This window comes from Poecilia formosa, unplaced genomic scaffold (genome assembly GCF_000485575.1).
Source record: "Poecilia formosa unplaced genomic scaffold, Poecilia_formosa-5.1.2 Scaffold131, whole genome shotgun sequence".
NCBI classification, from domain to species: domain Eukaryota; kingdom Metazoa; phylum Chordata; class Actinopteri; order Cyprinodontiformes; family Poeciliidae; genus Poecilia; species Poecilia formosa.
In genome coordinates, this window is record NW_006800070.1 from 1,643,769 (window position 1) to 1,664,968 (window position 21,200).

Genomic DNA, 21,200 nt, shown 5'->3' on the forward strand with positions numbered 1-21,200 from the left:
GCTGAATTTGAATAAAGTCAGAAATGGTTAATGACGTCACGTCCTTCACTCTCCTAAATGAGACTTAAAGTGTCTAAGTTTCAAGAATATGAGAAGATCCATTCACGAAAACATGTATGAAATATATCAACGCCAAGAAAACATGTTGTTTACATCTAAATCAGAAAAATAAATAGGGAGTCTAATTTTCACTGACTTCCAGCCACACGGTGCCGTTTAACAGCACAATCAACTAACTATGTTAGCTCCACTTATTATAAGAATGCTGCATATATCAAATGTGAGTGAAAAGTAATTTTACTTCGCAATTTAACGCATTAAAATTGGGTCTCTGTGTCTTTAAAAACTGCTGCTCTTTCTGAAACTCCGCTTTCAGGAAATCATCACAACATGGCTCCTCCAATTAAGCCTTTAACAAACGTCTTTACCAGAGTTTCTCTGAGAAGTAGCTCCTATAATGAACTCAGCAGATGCTCAGTTCCAGAAGGTGTTTGCTAATTGCTGCTGGCTAGTCTGAAGGAGTCAAGTGGAGGAATTGTGGAGTAGCTGTGCTCTGTGAGATGGAAGCTGCAGCTCAGAGGAGGAGCTTTTTCCTGAAAGGCGGAGCTAGTCCCACCCAGGCGTTTTGCACAGCAAAATGGTTGCCATGGAAGATTAAAGGATTTCTCAAACATGCATAAAATAAATGAGGCAACTCTCCAGGTATGGTTTTGATGAGGAGATAACATCATGACATGATGTAAAGCTCACAAAAGACTTTATATTAACTCAAACACTTCACCGTTCCAGTCTACTTCATGTTGTCAGAAAGGCTCTACTGCGGCCATCAGTTGCCGAAAGTATGTGAAAGAAAAAGAGACCTCAAGCGCACGTGGAGTCAGTGCAGCCCCGCCTGACCTCGCTCAGGGTAAAAAGCTCTCGGACTACAATGGAGCCCTGTCTTTTAAGACCGCGAGATTTTAAAAGTTTGCAGAAGTATATTTGCTAAAACAACCACAAAGTTGCAGCTCAGCGCTTCAACCCTGTCCAATGTGCTTGACTGACACCTATTAGGGTTACAAGAATATGCTAATTTTCACATTTGTCAGTCTCTGGATCACTCTCCCCGTGTAGGAGTGTGAAGTCTGTTTTCAACTGAATCAAACCCTCAACATTCAATATTCTTAGAAAGAGAAACGATCCTGTGGAGCCATGAAGTGCTCTAAGAATTCCCATCTCAGCTAACAACATTATCATCAAACTGCAACAACCAACCCACCCTCACACACACGCACGCACACACACACACACACCTTACTCTAATGTCAGTGTTTTTCCCCCCTTCTAAAATGCCTCCTCTGTGCTCCAAGTTCATTTTCAGCTCTGACCTCAGAACAGTTTGTTTTTTCCCTCGTCCCAAATGCAGCCGCCGGCTTTGATTCGTACAGACGGTTCCTCTGTCAGCTGGAGAGCGGAGGAGGCCCACTGGAACCGTTTTACCAGGTCCGCTCCAAATGCATCGGCTGGGTGTGACTGTGTAAGCGGGAAACCTGCGGGTCCTAAATATACGTGTGTGTGTCCTGAATAATGCACTGTCATTTCAGAAACGCAGGGGGAAAAGAAGGGATCAGTGCAGTTATGAAGCAGCTATGAGTTATGAACTCATCTCATTTTAACTGAAACAAGCGTTTGGTGCTAAAGAGATTCAGATAAATTAACGCTACAGGATAAAAACGAGAGATTTTTCAGTCCCCTGCTCTGGTAAGTTGGTTTAAGATGATTGAAATGCATCTGTCACTGTTTTTATGATTAGCGTTCAGTGAGTTGTATTTTTGTATTTTGATGCAGCTCAAAGGCAGAGTGTGTAACATACCGAAACACTGAAACACATCAGGGGATTTAGTCACTAAATCCAGGTTAAAAACAGAAACAGCTGTTTTTATTGGATTGAGTTTTAATGCAATAAAAACATCTGGTTTTTTTTTTTTGACTTCTTGTACTTGAATTTTGCAAAAGCTTAAAAACAATTCTCGTTTTTTAAAACTTTTTCCTTGTGATTCTTGTCACAAAGACAATTTGTTTTCATATATGAAAAGTAACATCGATGACATAATTTCAAAGCACAAAAATGCAGGATTTTTTTTGTCGTTGTTGTGTCTGCTCTAATGCATTAAATTTGTTTTCATCTTGAAACTTGCCGTTTCGGTATATTTTTTCATGACTTTGCCTGATAACCTTACATAATGCATATATACTGTATTTGAGGTTTTATTTGAATTTTTTTCCATTTATTTGAGTGGTTCTACACACACACTTCTGAATCGATGCTTTGTAGAATCACCTTTCACTGCAATGACAGCAAGTCTTTCTGTACCAGACGCACAAATCTGAAAATGTCTCAGTCAGAAAATAAGTAACTTTTAGATTTCTCGTGTTTATTACAAATATTGCTGATTGCTTCTTCTCTTTTAGTTTTGCTCATGTAAATCAGGCCACATGGACATTTCACTACTTGTTTAGTCTGACAAGTGATTCTGTGTGAAACTCACCAAAACATTTTGATAACCACACGTCACATTTCTTCTTCTTTTAAAATGTTCATGATAATTCCAGGATTACAAGAAAGTATGTGTTTTTCCAAAGAAGAAGAAATCATAGCTAAACTCCAATGCAAATCTTTTGTGTTCATTTACTTTCAGAAAACTAGACAATAAATGCGCCTGCTATCCAGGAGAGATATTCTGTCTCACCCCAACAGATGGCATCCAAAGAGGTTAAGTTGTGGTATTCCTTTTTTTTTTATATACAAATCAACACAAAAATTCACTTCTGAATGCCATATGAATGAGAAATATTGGTTCTGAGCAGTAACAAATTGTAGTTACAAGCTGCAGTTTTTTCATTATTTTCTTGTCACATTTTTAAAGAAGCCGAGGTGAAACATTTGGGAAAATGCTCGGCTTGTTGTTTCAGAGCCATCTGACAGCAACACTCCTGGTCTCCGTCCTGGGAGCCGTGCTCGGACCCCTGCAGATCGGCTACCACACTGGCAACGTCAACGCTCCAGCCAGGGTAAGAGGACGGCCAGATGATATGCATCTGTCCATTAGCATCCAAGTATTTCACTAAATGGTCACGAGTGAAACCAGGTGTGAGCGATAACTGCAGAACCAGAAAGAAAAAATACATTTTTTATAATGAAATCAAGTTTTTGTCATGATGTCAAATTATACAACACATTATTTAAATGTTTCACAATGGATTGAAATTTTACGATATCAAGTTCAATTGACATTTTCTGCCACTTTCACTTATAATACTTATGTTTTTTCCAATTAATCTGACAATCAAAGGAACAACAATCTCCTATTTTTTGCTGAAAAGTTATCTATAAGTTAGTTTTGTCTTATTTCAAATGTACTAAGATATTTGTACTAGAACCAAAATACTTACGATTTTGTGTTTTTGTAGCGTAACCCGCTGCACATCCCAGGTGTCTACTTTACCAAGTCATAATTGTTTCATCCCTACTAGATAAAAGCCTGTTTATAAAGAAAACCATGAGAAGCACAGAACAAGGGCGAGAATGTAATGTCTTTAAGGTGTGCCACATAGACGAGCCAACAATCTCTCTACATTGTCAAATACTGAACATAGTCATGATACAGATTTGTTACATCTCTATGTCCTGTTTTTCTTTGTCTTCTGTCCCTTTATAATTACAAAATGTGGTATAAATTAAGTAGACAACAATTTAAATGCCATTCCATGAAAAAAAACGATGAGTCCAAAAGCGACCCAAATGGTCAGCCAAGTCTTGGGATACTTCAGAAGAGCCAGACAGCAGGCAGACTGTCAAACAAATATCACACAGCCTTGTGAAGTTAGCAGCTGCCTAAACCTCAGTGGCTCAGGTCCTGAAGGTGTTTCCCACAGTCAGCAGTTTCACACCGCTGAACGTACACCAACACCACAAGCTGTCTTCATATGGGACGTTCAACTTCAGCACTTCTCGTGATTCATTCGCACATCGGCATTGGGTTACATGGTCCAAGTTCTCCTGCCTTTTCCTTTTATCGCTGGTCTTCAGATCATTGAAGAGTTCTTCAACAGCACATGGAGAGCCAGACACAACCAGTCGATGTCGGATCACAGCCTGACGCTGCTGTGGTCGCTGTCCGTCAGCATCAAGGACTTTGGAGCGTTGCTGGGCTCTCTGGGGGTTAAACACCTGGCGGATTCATACGGCAGGTGAGAGTCAAGAAAACAAGTGAAACGGAAACACACAGCAGAGCTTCTACGATCTACTGACGAGCGTTTGTTTTTGCCCTCCCTGTGAAGACGAAACTCCATCCTGATCGCCAACTGTCTGTCAGTGGCAGCGGCGTGCATTATGTTTGCCTCGAAAGCCAGTGGGTCATTCGAGGTTCTCATCCTGGGACGGCTGGTGTTTGGCCTGTTCTGCGGTCTTGTGATGAGTCTAAACCAACTCTACATCCAGGAAGTGTCCCCTACCAACCTAAGAGGAGCCTTTGCCACACTCAACCAAGTGTCATTAGCCTCTGGCATCCTGATAGGGATGGTAAGGACGGTGCCGGTGATCTTTGGTTTGGATAGTTTAACTCGTTTGTGAACGTCTTACAAAGTATTTACCGTTTGCTACAGGTGGCTGGTCTGGAAACAACGCTGGGCACGAAGAGTAACTGGGCGATGATGCTGTCCCTGTCTCTCATCCCGGCCCTGACACAGTATCTGGTTCTGCCTTTCTGCCCAGAAAGCCCTCGCTACCTCCTGATGAACCAGGGAGAGGAGAGGAAAGCAGAAACCGGTGGGTTTCTACTTCAATAGCCTCAATTAGGAAATCACAGGAGATGAAGTCAACCCAGAATCTGCAATCGTCACAAAAAAAAGAGTTTAAACACCTTTCACAATTCAGTATTTTGTTTGACAAACTGAACATTTTGGTCAACCAACAGTACAAAGTCGCCAAATTTCGCACAAGGTCAATAAAGTCACTGTTTTGGAATAGATGTAGTAAAATCATGATCTCAATTTGATTCCTGCGTTGGAAGGAAATTTATATAAATTACTGATTTGAAGGAAATACAATTTCAAAACAGCCAGTAGCCAGTGTTGCTGGTCATTGATCTTGAACCATTTCAAAACATTTCGGGGTTCATCATTCAACTCTGGGAACAATTTAATCAGTCACCAACCTTTATAGGTTTACAGCACAACTCAATGCAAGTTCAAGATGATCTCAAACTGTGAAGAAACGTTTCAGACCCAACAGCTATTAGTCAGTCACCACAACACTGTTAGAAAAAGGCAGAACAAAGAAGGATCTACAGCAGTTTGCCTGAGAACATCTTAGTTACTAATAACCCATAATATTCCAGTTTTAATTAAACTAAAATTGGGTGTGAAAATAGATGGCCACAAACGTGGACAAAATGAAGCAACTCTATGAAAAGGTGAAAGATGAAAAACGTAATTTGGTTGCGACCCAAAGTGGATTTACAAGCAACCCAGTCATCTGGTGGTTTAGCTATTCCTCTCACCGCCTCTACAAGCGAGCCAAGAATATTTTTAATGGAGTCATATTAGAGGATGACGATGAGATGTTTAGCTGTTTGGGTTGCATTTATCCAATTTTAGCACCTAGAAAGAATCGTTTGTATGTCCTAATACGTGAACGCATACGGCTTAAAAAGTGCTGATAGGCAACTAGGTGGTGTTGACAGGACAAACTTTAGCCATCGAGAAACAAAACGCATCTAAAACACACAAATTCCACCAGCTCTATGAAAGCACATCATTGTTGTTTTCATCCTGCAGCCCTGCTGAGACTGCGAGGCCATGCCGACAAAGTGTCCAGTGAGCTGGAGGAGATGAAGGACGAGGCTGCACACACCCTGACCCGCGTCACCGTCCAGGATTTCCTCCGGAAACGAAGTTACAGGCAGCCGATCCTCATCGTTCTCCTCGTCAACTTAGGCAGCCAGCTTTCTGGATTCAATGCAGTAGGCAAAAAAAACCCTTCCTAAACACTTAAAGACGTTACTTTTACCAGATTTGCAAATAAACAAGGCAATTCATCATTTCATTAGCCCATCTTAAAGAAACACATTTCCCAGTTACTCTGCTCTTTTATTCCAGATTATCAACTACTCCACTAAAATGTTCCAGGCCAAGTTCGATGAGGCCAAATATCTGACTCTAGGTGTGGGAGTTGTCAATGTCACCTTCACTTTGGTTGCAGTGAGTACAAATCATCTCCAATTCATTCGTGCGACAGCAGGAAACACAGCAGCTGCATCAGAGGTTGGGATAAAGCCGACGTGTTGCTTCCAGGAAATGTCGTTCTGACAATCCGGTGGTCAGGTTATTGCTGCTTTTTATTTAGAAATCAGGAATCTAATGTATGCACACTGGGATCGGTGATGAAAAACGGGTGTAGATTTGAGTGAGGACAACATTATAAGGTCATTTCTACACTGCAGAGCAAACTAGTGGGTGGAGGCCAAGCCAAACGATGCTGTACAGCAGAGCTCATTCGGTGTGGTGGTGGTGGTGTTTACACAGTTAATAACATACAATCCATATTAATACACTAATTGTTTTTCATCTTTACAAACATATCCCACAATACACAAATAGAATCTTGTTTTGTAAAACTAATAATAAATTCTCAGAACTAATGTGAGATCTGAGCCAACCAAATTTTCATGGACATTTTGATGCAAACCAAATTCATTGCCCAGTTTTTTCCTCCGTCTCATTATTTACCCCCAGTTCTTCTTCATGGAGCGGGCCGGGAGGAGGAAGCTGCTGCTGATTGGTTTCCTCTCCATAGGAGTTTGTAATTTCCTTATGACCATAGTCGACTCTGTTCTGGTAAGTCTGTCATAGTTTGGTCGCTTTCATGCTCGCTGGAAATGTGTCTTTAAAAGCAAGCAGCGAAAAACTTATGTTTTTTTGTTTCTTCTTTTTTTTAATCCTTTCTTTCCAAACACTGGACGTCAATAGATATATTCGTATGGCTATAATTTTACTTCAATCAGTCTTTGGGTCTAGAGTTGTTTAAGGACAGATCTTGGTTAGCCGATTAAATCAACAGACTTTGACAAATAGGCCTTTCTGAACTAGCCATTAGCTTTAGCCTGGGAACCAACTGCTTTCAAAATAATGAAAGTAGTCTGGGTCATTTAAGGCCGACCAGCTAGCCTGGAAAAACATTTGCTGCGTTCTGGATTTATCATCAACAACGACGCTGAGTTGCAGTCCTGGTTTGACATCCGTTGATGTCATTGTTACAACTAGAACCTCAGATTGTCCTGATGGACGTCAATGTCCTTATCTCTGTGACTAATCAAACTTTCCTTGACCTTGGGACAAAACGCCACAATGACGCGTAAGTGTGACTTTTGCTCCCTCTCTGCAGCACCTGGTCCCAGAGCTGCAGAGCCTGCAGGTCCTGCTGGTGTTCTGCGTGGTCTCGGCCTACGAGCTGGGCCCCGGCCCCATCTCCTGGTTCATCGCCGCCGAACTGTTCGACCAGCCCGGGAGACCCATCGCCATGGCGCTCACCAGCATGGTCAACTGGGGAGGGAAGTTCGTCCTCGCCCTCCTCTTCCCTCCGCTGCTGGTGAGTTTACGCGGTCGGACTTCTGAGGAAGCTTTGAGGGAGGCGAACGTCTTGTTTTTGTTGGTCGCCTAGCGCCTCGGAGACGTTGCTTTTAAACACAGATCGTAAAAATCCCCAGCCTGCTTTAAGCCAGACATGCGTACTCGACGTAAAATGGAAATAAATTATGTACAGTTGTTGTTTAAGACACATAAATCTCTCTCTAAAAGCTCGAAGCGAGGCTGAGATCATTGACCGAGTGATTGAATTATCAGCTGTGGAGGGAAAGCGTAAGCCAACAGAGATCCGTTTTTACGGCCTTTTTGGTTTTATAGCATCAAGTTTAAATCACGAGAGACCCATCAGGTTTTTTTTAAGTGTAACATGGAAAGCAATAAATGTGGTAGTTTTGTTTCTCTCTCTTTTTTTTATTTTTATCCCTCCAAATCTCTTACAGAAAATCTGCGGGGCCTACGTCTACTTGATTTTCACAGCCGTGGCTCTGCTCGCCTTCGCCGTCACGTGGCTCCGCCTCCCGGAGACCAAAGGTCGCACATTCGACGACATTGCGGAGGAGTTCAGAGGAGCGGAGGGAATCCCGCTGCACAACAGCAGCGGATTCAACACTTTCGCCTGAGCAGCAGCAGATTATTCCTTCCCCACAAGAAACTGTTTCAGCCTGCCAACATAATAATAAAGAAACAATTCTTAAAATTTATATTTTGTGTGTTAGCTACACCACACCTCAAATTTAATTTATTCTTTTGATTAAAATCTCGGAAAAAGAAATGTACAGCTCCAGACGAATGCCATCTGAAATAATCATGATCCTTAAAAGAACATTTTAAAAACATTTTAGATGTTTTTTTTTTTTATTATTACTCTTAGTGGAAGGATCTGATTTAAACAGTACTTGTAACCACATTATTCTGTAAGACACACAGATGTTTAAAATAATGTTAAATAATGTTTTATTAGTACCATATATTTTGTTAGACTCTGTAACTTTAAAGTTCTGTAATATAATGAACTATATTTAATCATTATTACACTGACTTCCTGGTTGTTTTTTCTTCATGTTGAGGTTCACTGGGTGAAACATCTTCTGTTATGTTACAACCACCAAATGTCAACTTCAAAAAGTTGCAAATATTAATAATTAGGAATCCCATTATGAACGTCAGTACTCGCTGCCTATGGCAAATATTCATGTTTTACTTAAAATGTCTGACCTATAAAGCAGAAAAAGTCTCTATTCTATTAAAAAATGCTAAAAATTCATTTTATTTCCATCCCAGTAATGCAAAAATATATTTGTTCATATTTCTGTGCATTGTTATAAAAAAGGTTTTGTTATCATATCCAAGATTTGGACAACACAAAAAGATTTCTTTACCTTTTAGAAACAACTTAGAGTCACATTTTTAAGATACTTTAACACGTTGTAATAATATAACACGTAAAAATGTTGTGTGTTCAAAAATCCCCCATTTTGAGTGGAAATTTAAAAAAATGCAGTAAGAACAAAGATCGCTCTATTCAACTTATTGTGTTTTCATAAACACAGCCGCAGTTATGCAACAAGTACATAAACACACACACACGCACACACGCGCGCGCAATAAAAAGTCAACGGACACAGACGGGTATATGTAAATCCAGCCACTAGAGGGAACTCAAGAACCATTTCTATCAGTCACTGTTGGTTTTAAAGTGTCAGACCAACACAAATATTAAAAATATATTTTGAAATATTGTTTTCAAATCTTTGTTAGGCTCACAGTGTCTTTCTGAATGAACATGGGTGTTATGACGTCAGGTAATCCACACGTCTGGAAAAAAGAAAAAAAGAAAATAGAGCTCCAACCTAAAAAAACATGAGTTAATTTGTTACATGTAATCAAATTCAGTTTGTTCAACTTACATTAGTTACTTGATTTGCCTAACATGACAACTTAATAAACTTAATATATTATTTACTTGGATAAACATAATTTCACCTATTTTATTGGGTTTTTTCAGTGTGGCAACATTTTTTGTGACTAAATTTGGGAAATGTTATTTAATATAAAGTTAGCACAAATGTCTGTGTGAAGGCCCAGGTGACAGTGCAACTAAAGTGCTTCATGTTTGCAGATGTTCTGGTACGAAACACGTCTGAAGGAACGTCGAGGCTCATTGTGTTCAACAGCAACCGAAAAGAAGCGCGACTTTCAACATTTCAGCACTAAAGATGTTCTCGGCCAACCAAACCTGATGACAGCTTGTGTTTCTGCGCTACGGGCAAAACCAGAAACTGAGTCACATCACATGAGAAACTGAGCTGAACAAAAACCTGTAGAGTGGCGGTCTCACTACAAGAATCTAACAATCCCAACTACAACCGTCTTCCTCCAAACGTGTCGGATATGGGTTTGATTGTGATTTAGAGATATTAAGGGGGTAAAACAGCTTGACTAACACATAATGTGGGAAAACCTTTGTGTTTGTAGGCTACAAGATGGAAGAATATTCGCTCATGTCTTAAAGATGGAGTAACTTAGGAAATATGTTTGTTTTTTTTGTTTTTTTTACAAATTTGTTGAAAGTGTTACTATTTTGTGACAGCATGGTGTGAGACAAATTGTGAAAAGACAATCGAGCTCCTTCGCTTTCTACCACCGTTCCTGGTGCCAACTCGAAACAACCAATCAGAACCAGAAGGCGGGACTTAGCTCTGTCAATCATTCCCGTGTTCAAGCCACGCCCACTCCAAATCCAAATCTTGACAGGTCTGAGCAGCTAACAGTTTCAACAAATATGTAAAAAACTGTTTGCGGCTTTTAAAAAAATAAAATAATAGATAAAAAAAGCCACTTTAATAAAAATAAAACCCCCTGAAAAGAATAAAAGTTCCTGCAATCCCCACATTTGTGTTTCCTGTTTCTTCTCTGACTGAGACTCAGTGATGCCGTCGTGTNGAAATCTGCACACTGACTATTAAGAATCTCAACCTGAACAGCAGTGCCGTTTACTTCTGTGCTGCTAGATACCACAGTGCTGCAGATCTCTGCTCCTCAATACAAGAACCTCCTTGTTTCATAGTTGTGTGTTTCTGCGTGTTTTTTTTTGTTGTTTGTTTTTTTTTACTTCAGTTGCATTCACTTGCAGCTACATTCTCATCAACATTTAATCAAGCACTGAAATCGGTTCTTACTGTAAAGGAATGGCTTCAACTTTACTATCTTTTGCAAGTTAAAACATTAACATTCAAAATGGCCACCGTGCGACACATCTGTTACATACAGTCGAGATAGTCCTGTTATTGTGGCTGGAAGATACAATAGACAACACAATATGATTTTAAAAAGTAATCCAGTCGGCTGTTCATCCAACAAAAACTAAAAATGGCCACATATATAAATAATTTAAAGCAGTATTTCACTCTATCCAGACGATATTGTGTTTTTCCTGAATTCTGTAAAAACCTAACGCCACTTTCTAAATAATTCAACACATAATTACATTAAACTCTAGGTTTTCTTGTCACAGGTCATGGCCAGGATTTGACTCAGTAACCTGAGATCTGATGGGGTTCTGTAAAGCAGACTGCAGAGACAAAGTACAGCAACACCAGAGATAAAATTAAAACTAAAAACACTGATGCAGACAGCAACCGACAGACCATTATTGTGTTGTGAGTAGCAAGAAGGGATTCCTCAAATCAAACACTTGGTCAAAGAAAACATTGAAGCCTGAAATATGAATGTAAAGAGTTCAGAGGTTGGTGACAGTGGTGTGAATTTCTGTTCTGTTAGCAAACACAGTGATGTGAGGAAATGTAAGAGCTAAAAAAGAGTTAATTTTACTTCAAGTGTTGGGAGGATGTAAAGAAAAAAAAACATTCCGTTTTCACTTTCCAATAGATGGCGCTGGTGATCTATAGAGACATCTCGGCTTAAACTGCCTCCTAATCGCCTGGAGACCATTTGTGTTAGAGAAGCAAAGAACATTTTGAAACTATTCATCTAATAATCACATTTATTAGCTGTCAGTCATAACCTTCCATTGAACCAGTTCTGTGAGGTGTTGGTGACATTTATTTATTTATTTTTTTACAATTCTATAATAATTTATAATTATTATTATTATTATAAAGCAATTATTGTTCATTGCTTTTCATGCAAGGTGCTAGATTGGTGACTCTCAAAATTTGGGTCAAAACACAACAAATATTTGAATTGCAGATATTATAGAATGATTTCACATAACATACTACCAGATAAATATTAAGTTTAGATAAATAAAATATTCTATTGGTTGTTGAGAACCCCTGAGGTGTCGTCATTTCCTGTTTTTCACTGACTTGTCGACAATGTTCGAATCCGACTGTCTTTAAAATCACCTAAGTGACTCCGCCCTCTGAGTGTATGTTTAAGCAGTGACGCTTTCTTCTTCACTGGTTTTGAACAAACAGGAGGAGAAATGAGAGGCTTCTTCAGACGATCCAATCTGATCATCTTCAAAATAATTTTTATGATCTGCATATTTTTCTTCTTTCTTTTGCCAGGAAGTAATGGTAAGAGGAGAAATACAGACAGACGAGACACAAAGATGAGAATTTTGTAATATTAAGATCATTTCTGCTTCTCTACAGGAGCCTCTGACTCCAAAGACGTCGACCAAACTCCTCATTCCATAATTAAGAAAATTGGTGAATCTGTGGACAAAGAGATCAGATGTTCACACAGCATACCGAGCTATNCAAATTCTCCAGACAAGATAAAACAAAGATGAAAATGTCTCCTTTTTGAAACATTTTTCTGCTTCTCTACAGGAGTTTCTGACTCCAAACATGTCGGCCAAACTCCTCCTTCCATCATTAAGAAAACTGGGGAATCTGTGGACAAAGAGATCAGATGTTCCCACAGCATCCCGAACCACGAAGTGATTCTGTGGTACAAACAAGACGAGAACAGAACCCTGCAGCTCCTAGGATATCTGAATCTCAACTTTGTCACTGTTGAACGAGATGTGAAGAAAACAATCAGCTTTGAAGGAGACGGGCGCACGCACTCCGACCTCACTGTGTCTGATCTGACAGCAGACGACAGCGCAGTGTATTTCTGTGCTGCCAGATACGCACAGTGCTGCAGCTTTACTGAAAGTCAATGCAAAAAACCCCATCAGTCACCAACAGAACACCTGCAGCCTGATTCTCTCACCAGTTTCCTCCTGTGGTCAGACTGGGATACGACAAACTGCTTTGGGAGGTTAATCAGATGCAAACCTAAATGCTATTTTTTTTGGTCCCCATTTAAAAAAAAAAAAAGATGCAGAAAACACTTCAATTAAATTCATGCTTAAGTGGAAAAGGTTCTTCTTGTCCAGTGTGAAGCTGTGGGTCAGTTTCTCTGAGAACGACATGAGAGTCCACAACTCAGCGAGGGGCTTTGAAACGCCAGAAAGATTTGAAATAAGAATAGAAAATGAGTCAAATTCAATTCAGTTCATTTATGTAGGGCCAATTCAAAACAATGTTTTTCCAGAGGCACCAACCAGTTTGTCCACATCTGTAGTTTTAAGTATCAATAAAAAAAAAAACAACATGCAACCTCCCTGTATGAATACACAGTTTGAAAATGTAGCTGTAATTATGAACTTTCATTTTAATAAAGTTCTGAATCAAGAAGATATTCAGTTCACATGGACACCAAACTCCAAACTTTCATACATTATTTTGTCACCTTCCTAAAATAATGGGATAAGTTTTTTTTGTTTTTTTTTTTGGCAAAAAAAAAAAATCACATTTTTATCGTTAGAAATATGAATTAGGCAAAATAAATGAATAAATAAATAAATAAAAATCTAAATTTTAACATGTCACTTGTTACTCAGTTAACACTACAAAAAAGGAGTAAACACACACATTAAACCCAGAAATTAATAAATGATACTGAGTGTCTCGCTGAGGGAAAACCTTTCATAAAATTTGAAACATTTTCTGTGGTAAATATTTTTTCTGAATCCTTTGTTTTTGGATTAATATTTAGGCAAACTCTTAGGTATCTGCAGGAAATGCAGGAATGGGGCGGATCTCCTTTCCATCCTCTAGATGAGTTTTGGACTGAAGGTCTGAACCTCCTCCTTCCTGCAGGTTTTCTGCTGCTCAGATTGATGGACTTTATGAAAGATGAATAAACTCTTCAGAAAACAACTTATCCTGCAATTTCTGGCATCTTTCCTGTGGATTTCAGGTGACGTTCAATTTAAAAGGCTTTTATGACGGTCATATCTTTATTTATGCGCAGCATTTACCTCATCATGCACACAGGTTTTGCTGGTGGGAGTGATGTCACCCAGCCCGCCGTTTTATGGAAGAATAAAAGTGAAGACGCGACAATCGACTGCAGCCACAAAAAGGGCGAGTTGTACTTCCAGATGTACTGGTTCAGGCAGCTGCCGGGGAAAACGATGGAGCTCGTCGTCTTCACCACGACGGGCAGCAGCAAGCACGACTTTGGGAGCTTCAGCCAGGAGAAATTTTCAGCCACCAAAGCGAAGGCTGAGAGCGGAGCGCTGACGGTGAAGAGCCTGGAGCCGGCAGATGAAGGCCTGTACTTCTGCGCCGTGGGTTCAGCACAGCGGTGCAGACGGCAGGAAGGCTGAACAAAAACCCACACAGCCAACAGCAGCTTACTGTGTTTGGACAGCAGGGGGAGACAAAGCACTGTGTGCTCGGTCTACTCCGGACACACATACAAAAACAAAATAAAAAATAAAAATGAAGACAGCCTTTAAAACCACAATGATGTAATAATTTTGGGTTTATTAACTGAGATATCCTTAATCCTGTTTTCTGCACATTTTAATCTGAATATTCTGTTTTAAATTACAGTAAAGTATTATTTTTCTTGCATTGTAATTTTGCCCTCACTCTACAGCCGCGGCGTCAAACTCGTTTTCATTTTGTCCCATTTCAAAAACCTGACCGTTCTCAAAGGCCAGTTTTGATAAATCCCATTAAACTGTTAAAATATCAATAAATAGCAGTTTTTTCCCAACATTCAATAACTGTTTCTTAAAATGAAATAATATTGATCATGTTTTCACACTGATTAGTCCTTCCAGGATCTTGTAATTGTTTTTGCATTTAAGAAAAATTAAAAATACAAAAACAATTACAGATTTTTTTCAAAACATTTGTGAGGAATTTTTTTTTTACCATATTTGCGCTAATGTTCGATGTTCAAAGTGACTTTTTATTAGTCGCCATACAGGTCACGGACATCATCAGCCTTACTGATGATGTCACATCACATCATCAGTAAGGCTGATGATGTCACCTCTATGGCCATAGAGGCCATAGAGGTGACATCATCAAGTAAGGTTGAGGCAGCAGTCACTTATATCGTGTTTTTGGTCAATTTTGAGAAAAATTTGCAATGAAATAAAGAAATTTTTTTTGATTTTTTGTGAATTTTGTGGATTTGTGAAAAACTGGAGGAACTTATTAATGTAGTTTAAAGTAAAGGGCCTCAGAAAATACTCAGGCGGTGCAGCTTTGGCCCCCGGCCTCGAGTTTGACACATGTACTAGAGCACAGTTTCTTATTATTATACTATTGTGTCAATATGCATAATTTCACTGATCTTTAGCTTACTTTTGCAACACCTGAAATTACCCACAAATCAATTCAATTCAATTCAATTCAATTCAAATGCTTTATACTGCCATTTTATTCATAGTTGACAACTAATTTTCCCCTCTCTCCTTCCCCCCTTTGGATAAGATTTAAAAGAAAAATCTGACAAAATACTAAATAAGTTCATGAAAAGAACTTCGATTTGATCTCATGAAGAACTATTAAATCTTTCCTGTTTTTGATAAGTAAAACTGTTCTTGTAATGAAGGAATTTATATAAAAATCCAAATAAATACGGCCAAGTTGTACTTTCAGAGATAAGAGCATGACCATGTGGTAGCTAACTGATAGTGGAGAAATAAAATTTCATCTTCCTACCTAAAGTGACAAAAAAAGGAAATTTATAAGCAGGTTCAAATTGTTAGAAAGTCCAGCAGAATCAAACTAACATCCATAACGTGCTGGTGAAGCAGCCTGACGTTACTGTCCACATACAGTGTTATTTCCTGCAGTGCTACACATGAAACATTTTCCTTCTCTGTATCTTTTAGTTGCGGCCAGTAGGTGGCAGCACATGTTCAGTCGGATCAACACTGAACCAGTTCTAAGAGGTTTTGGTGACGTCAGGTGTATAATTTACGAGAAGGAGGAGGATAATCTGACGCTTCCTTCAAACAAAGAAACAAAAATCAGTAAACTTTCTGATGCAGTAAGGAGAGTGTGAATTATATCAGTGGCATTGTTATTTAGCATTAAATACTCTAATTTAACTGTCATTGGAGAGCAAGAAAATGCTCATCTTTTTTTCGCTTTGCTTAAGTTTAAGCAATCTCCTGGTTTCAGGTAAAATCTTTAAGATTTAAGATTTCAGTTTACTATANCTGAACGTTACATCGATACTCCCATCTTTACAAACCCTACAATAGAGACTTAAACCGGTTTTGCTCAGCAGAACATGGAAGTGATCATGAGGCAGGAACTTGTGCTATTAGGAAACTTTTTTCTGTGGATCTCAGGTAACTTTCAATCAACTAGTTTCTATTTTTATTAGTATACTTACTATAAACCCAAATCAAAGCTGAATATTCCCATTAAATGCTAAAGTGATCGTCCTGAACCTTTTCTTCTGACATTCAGGTGTGACTGCTGGCAGTGATGTTGACCAGCCGGCCATGCTGTGGAGAAACCAGGGTGACAACGCAACTATCAGCTGCAAACACTCCAAGGGTTCGAGCTACTACCAGATGTACTGGTACCGACAGCTGCCTGGGGAAATGATGAAACAAATAGTTTACACTATTGCAAGCTCCAAGCCTGACTTCGAGGCTGAATTCAAACTAGATGAAAAGTTCTCAGTCACAAAGCCTGATGCTATGAGTGGGACATTCACCGTGCATAAACTGGTGCCAGGAGATCAAGGCCTGTATTTCTGTGCTGTAAGTGAGCACAGTGATATAAAAAAGCTGAGAAGCTGAACAAAAACCTGTGAGCTGTTGGCACATGGATCACATTTTATCTTGTGTATCATAGAGGGAGGATGACAGATACCACAAATATTCAACTCCTGTTTTATTCATCACTTTGAAGCCCATGTGTAACCGTTTATCCCCTCCTGCAGGTGGGGAATACATCTGTTGTTTCAAAACACAAACATTGCAAAATATGGTTGAATGTAACTTCTTGATATTTTGATAACCAGGGATCTGCAACCCTTATTTTTACAAAGATTTTTCAATTATAAGCCCTTAGTCCAGCTAAATAAAAGTTATTTAGAGCCACAAATATTACATGGTCTTTTGTAATAAGATGATTTTTTAAAAATAATTTTTGGTCTACTTCAGGAAATTGGTTATTTTTAATAGAACAATACTTTCATTTTTCTATTTTTAAGTTTTAAGAAAATACAGGATTTTTAAAACCAAGACCTGAATATAATCTAAGTTAAAGCTGGATTTATGTAACTTTTCCAAAAATGTTTTTTTTTTTCATATATTAGTCAAAACTATAACCATGTATAAAATGAAACAGATAATCTGTGAAAAGATCGATCTCCACCTCTTCCCAGTGTAGAAATGCACTTCTCTCTGTCAGAAACAACCAATCAGAGCGAGGAGGCGGGTCTTAGCGCTATCAATCAGCCTAGCATTAGCATTACGTGCTAATGGTGGAGAAACATCTTACTGTTTCAGGAAAACACTTCATCCGCCGTCATTGGTAGCTATGCTAACTAGCCGTAGCATTCATAGCAGGCTCTGTTGTGTCGAAGCAGCTGTAGCGTAGCAGAGAGCAAAGGGACAAGTTGATTGGCATCGCTAAGACCCTCCTCCTGGCTCTGATTGGTTGTTTCTGACTGAGCTGTGTGTTTGTTCAGATGACAGTAGGACAAGGATTTTTTTCAAAGATTGTCTGTCTCATGTTATATCACACTACATGGTGACAGTTTTAACAAATATGTAAAAAATAACATGTTATAAAAGTTACATTTTGCAGCTTTGAAACAAAGATTTTGAATTATTCATCTGTCATTTTAACTACTTCCATCAGATGGCAGCATTTCCTCAGGCAGACGTTTTCACTGAACCGGTTCTGTAAGGTTCTGGTCGAAAGAATGTGGGTCATAACTTAAGAGGAGGAGAATCAGTTGTGACACCACCCTGTAACAATAACTTGAGGAGGATGCAAGCCAAATCATCAAAATTGATGCAATGAAGGAACTGTGAATTGCATCTTTAACACTGTTATTGGACAGAATTTAACAAAATGTTCAGAGAACAGATAATGCTCAGCTTCTTTATTTGGTTCAGCTGTATCACTTTCCTGGTTTCAGGTAAGTCCTTAAGATCATTCGGTTCATCATCCCGTTTAGAAAATGATAAAAAAAGAACTTCAAAAATAAACTCAAATTTCTTATATTAACTCTTTATGCCACTGCTAACAATACTGTCCTTTTTCATTCCTCAGGTTCCTCCCTAAGCGACAAAGTCCGACAGAACCCAGCAGAACTGTTCAAATCCTCCACTGACACAACAGCTGAGATCAGCTGTTCACACAGTATTGACAGCTACAACCGAATCCTCTGGTACAAGCAAACCGACAGAGACCTGCAGTTCCTGGGGTTGATGGTAATAGGTGGTGAAACTCTAGAGAAAGGAGTAAAGGCAAAGATTACAGGGAACGCTAACAAAGACAACGTCTGCACATTGACAATTACAGAACTGAACCGGAACAGCAGCGCAGTTTACTTCTGTGCTGCTAGTCTGCACAGTGCTGGATAAATCTGATTCTCAATACAAAAACCTCCTGAGCCAGCAGTCTTCAAAATCTGTATTAGAGTTCATATCGTCTGGCACCTGCATTCTCACCGACGTTGGCATTTTCTCTGATCTAATCTAGGACTGAAGTGGGAGGGGTTTTTATTGCAGTGTAACGACATTAACCTAACTATTTTACTCCTTGAATTGCTGGAAGCCACAGAATAAAATTTTGAGCATTACTGCTCTATGGCAGCATATATCATTTTTAGATTAATTCTTAGTTGTGGTTAAAAGGTTTAAGAGTCAAAACGTTTAAATACATTTGTAATTATTTAGAAATCCACTGATTGGAGTTCAAAATTCGACTCAGTATTTCACTCTATGCAGATGATACTTCCATTTCTTTAAATTGTCCATAAGCTTAAACATATAAGACAAGCTGTTGTGTTAAACTCTGGGCTTTCTTCTCACAGATTATTACCAAGATGCATCTCAGAAACATAAAACAGCTGGTGTTCTCCGACCCAGTCTGCAGAAATAAAATACAGCCACAGCAGAGTGAGGTCACAACCAAACAAACAAAGACAGAGACCTTTAAAAAACATGTACGTCATTATTTACACTGACTGATGGGCAGAGGGAACAAGAACTGACTGTTCATCTGATAATATAGTATGTTATACTCTCTTTAAGAGTTTCAGTAGATGGCGCTAGAGCCATAAAAGGACTCATCAGCGTAATGTTTAAATCCTGCAGTCATGAAAGGAAATCCCCCTCCGTGATCCCTCCCATTGTTGCTTCATTCAAACGCTGCCACATTCTTCTTCACTGCTGCTGAACAAACAGAAGCTGAAATGAGAGCTGCCATCTTTAACACGGTTTTTATTATCTGCTTCCTTGTTTTCTTTCGATTCCCAGTAAATAATGGTAAGAGGACCATTATTCTAATACACACATTAGAAAAGGTTCAAAGATGATCCATTTTTAATTATTTTCTGCTTCTCTACAGGAGCCTCTGACTCCAAAGACGTCGACCAAANACACTGATACAAAACATTCAATATTACTGAAGATATGATTAGAGAGAAACAAAGAATGGCTTTCTGTTCACGTATTAGTGATATTATTATAGGCATACAGCTTGAATATATTACACTGAACGTACAACTGAGCAACTAGCTATTCAACAACAGAAAACCCACTTTTCTTCATTCAAAGGTCAAATTTTGTCGTCATCATTTTATAAGTAGAGTTTCATTAAGCTCCGCCCACATCTTGTTTTAATGCCATCTGTCATTCATCAGGTTTCACTCTTCACTCAGTTATCTTAGCTAAAGATTAGCTCAATATTTTCATAACAGAATCAGACAAATCTGATTTATATTGTTAAATCTTTATCATTCTTAAATCGTTCAGAGTAACTCTGTTTAAGAGGCAGTCAACATGATTTATTTACTGTTTTGTTTGTCTGTCACAGGTAAAAAAATAGTGAATTTCTGTACGTCCTTTGTTTGTTTGTTTGTTTGTTTCTTTCTTTCTTTCTTTCTTTCTTTCTCTGTATTATTTATCTAAACGTTTCCACCATGTGTCCAGGTGTTGCTCTGGGTCTTGAGGTCCGTCAGTCCGACTCCGACCTCATCAGAAATCCCGGAGACGACGTTCAGGTTTTCTGCAGCCACGACAAAACCGACTTCAGAACGATGCTGTGGTATCAAAGACGACCTGGAAAAACCTCCTTGAATCTCATTGGATATCTGAACTACCAAGCTGCCACAATGGAGGCTTTATTCAACAAGAGTTTCAGCATCCAAGGAGATCTGGGAGGAAGTGGTGCAAAGAACGGCTCTCTGCTCATTAAGAAAGTGGAACGAGAACACAGCGCAGTTTACTACTGTGCTGCTAGCAAAGCACAGTGACAGAAATCTCTTCTGGTCTTTACAAAAACTCACTCAGATGTGTTTTTTTTCTCCCACCGAAATGCTGTGGTTTTCCAAAAGCTGCCAATGCAGCTGCATTCATCAGCTCTTATCTTTGTTTTCTCTCCTTCTCTGTTATTGATTCACATGTATTTTGTGGCATCAGACCCTCAGTCAGAACTTTATATGAACCGGTTCAGTGAGGCGGAAAACTTAAGAGGAGGAGGATCAACTTTGACCCCACCTTCAACAAGGACGCAACTAAATCATTATACTTGAACTTAGGAAACTCTCACTCTACACATATCTAAATTTAACCAAAAGAAGAAAACATGCTGATCTATTTAATGAGCCTCAGTTTAATCACTTTCCCAGTTTCAGGTAATTTCAACTTTTTAAACATAGTTTCCAGCTTTTTCTTTCTGCTTTCCAAATCTGTCGTGATATTTTCTGATTTCACAGTTCTTACTGAAGCTTTTTCGTGAACTTTTCCCGACAGGTTCTTCTCAAAGTGACAATGTCCATCAGCGTCCAGCGGACATTTATGCGTCTCATCCAGACAAGGAAGTCAAAATTTATTGCTCACATGAGCAAAACTTTGACAGAATCCTCTGGTACACCCAATCAGGGAGAGACCTGCAATTCCTGGGATACTTACTTGGAGGCAGTGGAACTCCAGAAAAAGACGTGAATGTGGCGATTGATGGAGGAGCAAATAAAGGAGAAATCTGCACACTGACTATTAAGAATCTCAACCTGAACAGCAGTGCCGTTTACTTCTGTGCTGCTAGATACCACAG

At 39.1% G+C, this 21,200-nt stretch overlaps 1 protein-coding gene and 3 gene segments (V, D, J or C); all 4 read left to right on the forward strand.

Annotated features, from left to right (window-relative positions):
* Window positions 1-1,238: 1,238 nt before the first annotated feature.
* On the forward strand, window positions 1,239-8,655 carry slc2a1c (solute carrier family 2 member 1c). 3 transcript variants are annotated; one of them, XM_007561922.2, is made up of 12 exons: window positions 1,239-1,482; window positions 1,584-1,740; window positions 2,679-2,752; window positions 2,953-3,051; window positions 4,070-4,230; window positions 4,321-4,561; window positions 4,645-4,807; window positions 5,818-6,002; window positions 6,139-6,240; window positions 6,775-6,876; window positions 7,424-7,627; window positions 8,064-8,655. In XM_007561922.2, the coding sequence occupies exons 3-12, from the start codon at window positions 2,738-2,740 to the stop codon at window positions 8,241-8,243; spliced, it is 1,452 nt and encodes a 483-aa protein (XP_007561984.1). In that variant the 5' UTR covers window positions 1,239-1,482; window positions 1,584-1,740; window positions 2,679-2,737; the 3' UTR covers window positions 8,244-8,655. The 3 variants fall into 3 exon arrangements, with proteins under 3 accessions (XP_007561984.1, XP_016531727.1, XP_016531726.1); XM_016676241.1 differs by lacking the exons at window positions 1,239-1,482; window positions 1,584-1,740 and having other exon boundaries at window positions 2,675-2,763; XM_016676240.1 differs by lacking the exons at window positions 1,239-1,482; window positions 1,584-1,740; window positions 2,679-2,752 and having other exon boundaries at window positions 2,771-3,051.
* A 3,743-nt stretch (window positions 8,656-12,398) lies between these two features.
* LOC103144776 (Ig lambda chain V-I region WAH-like) lies at window positions 12,399-14,390 on the forward strand. The segment is given in 2 exon segments: window positions 12,399-13,842; window positions 13,920-14,390. Coding segments are annotated over 2 exon segments (399 nt in total).
* A 1,782-nt stretch (window positions 14,391-16,172) lies between these two features.
* LOC107837285 (Ig kappa chain V-III region NG9-like) lies at window positions 16,173-16,705 on the forward strand. The segment is given in 2 exon segments: window positions 16,173-16,246; window positions 16,368-16,705. Coding segments are annotated over 2 exon segments (399 nt in total).
* Window positions 16,706-19,778: 3,073 nt separating this feature from the next.
* On the forward strand, window positions 19,779-20,474 carry LOC103144803 (Ig kappa chain V-I region Ka-like). The segment is given in 2 exon segments: window positions 19,779-19,961; window positions 20,078-20,474. Coding segments are annotated over 2 exon segments (357 nt in total).
* The last annotated feature ends 726 nt before the right edge of the window (window positions 20,475-21,200 follow it).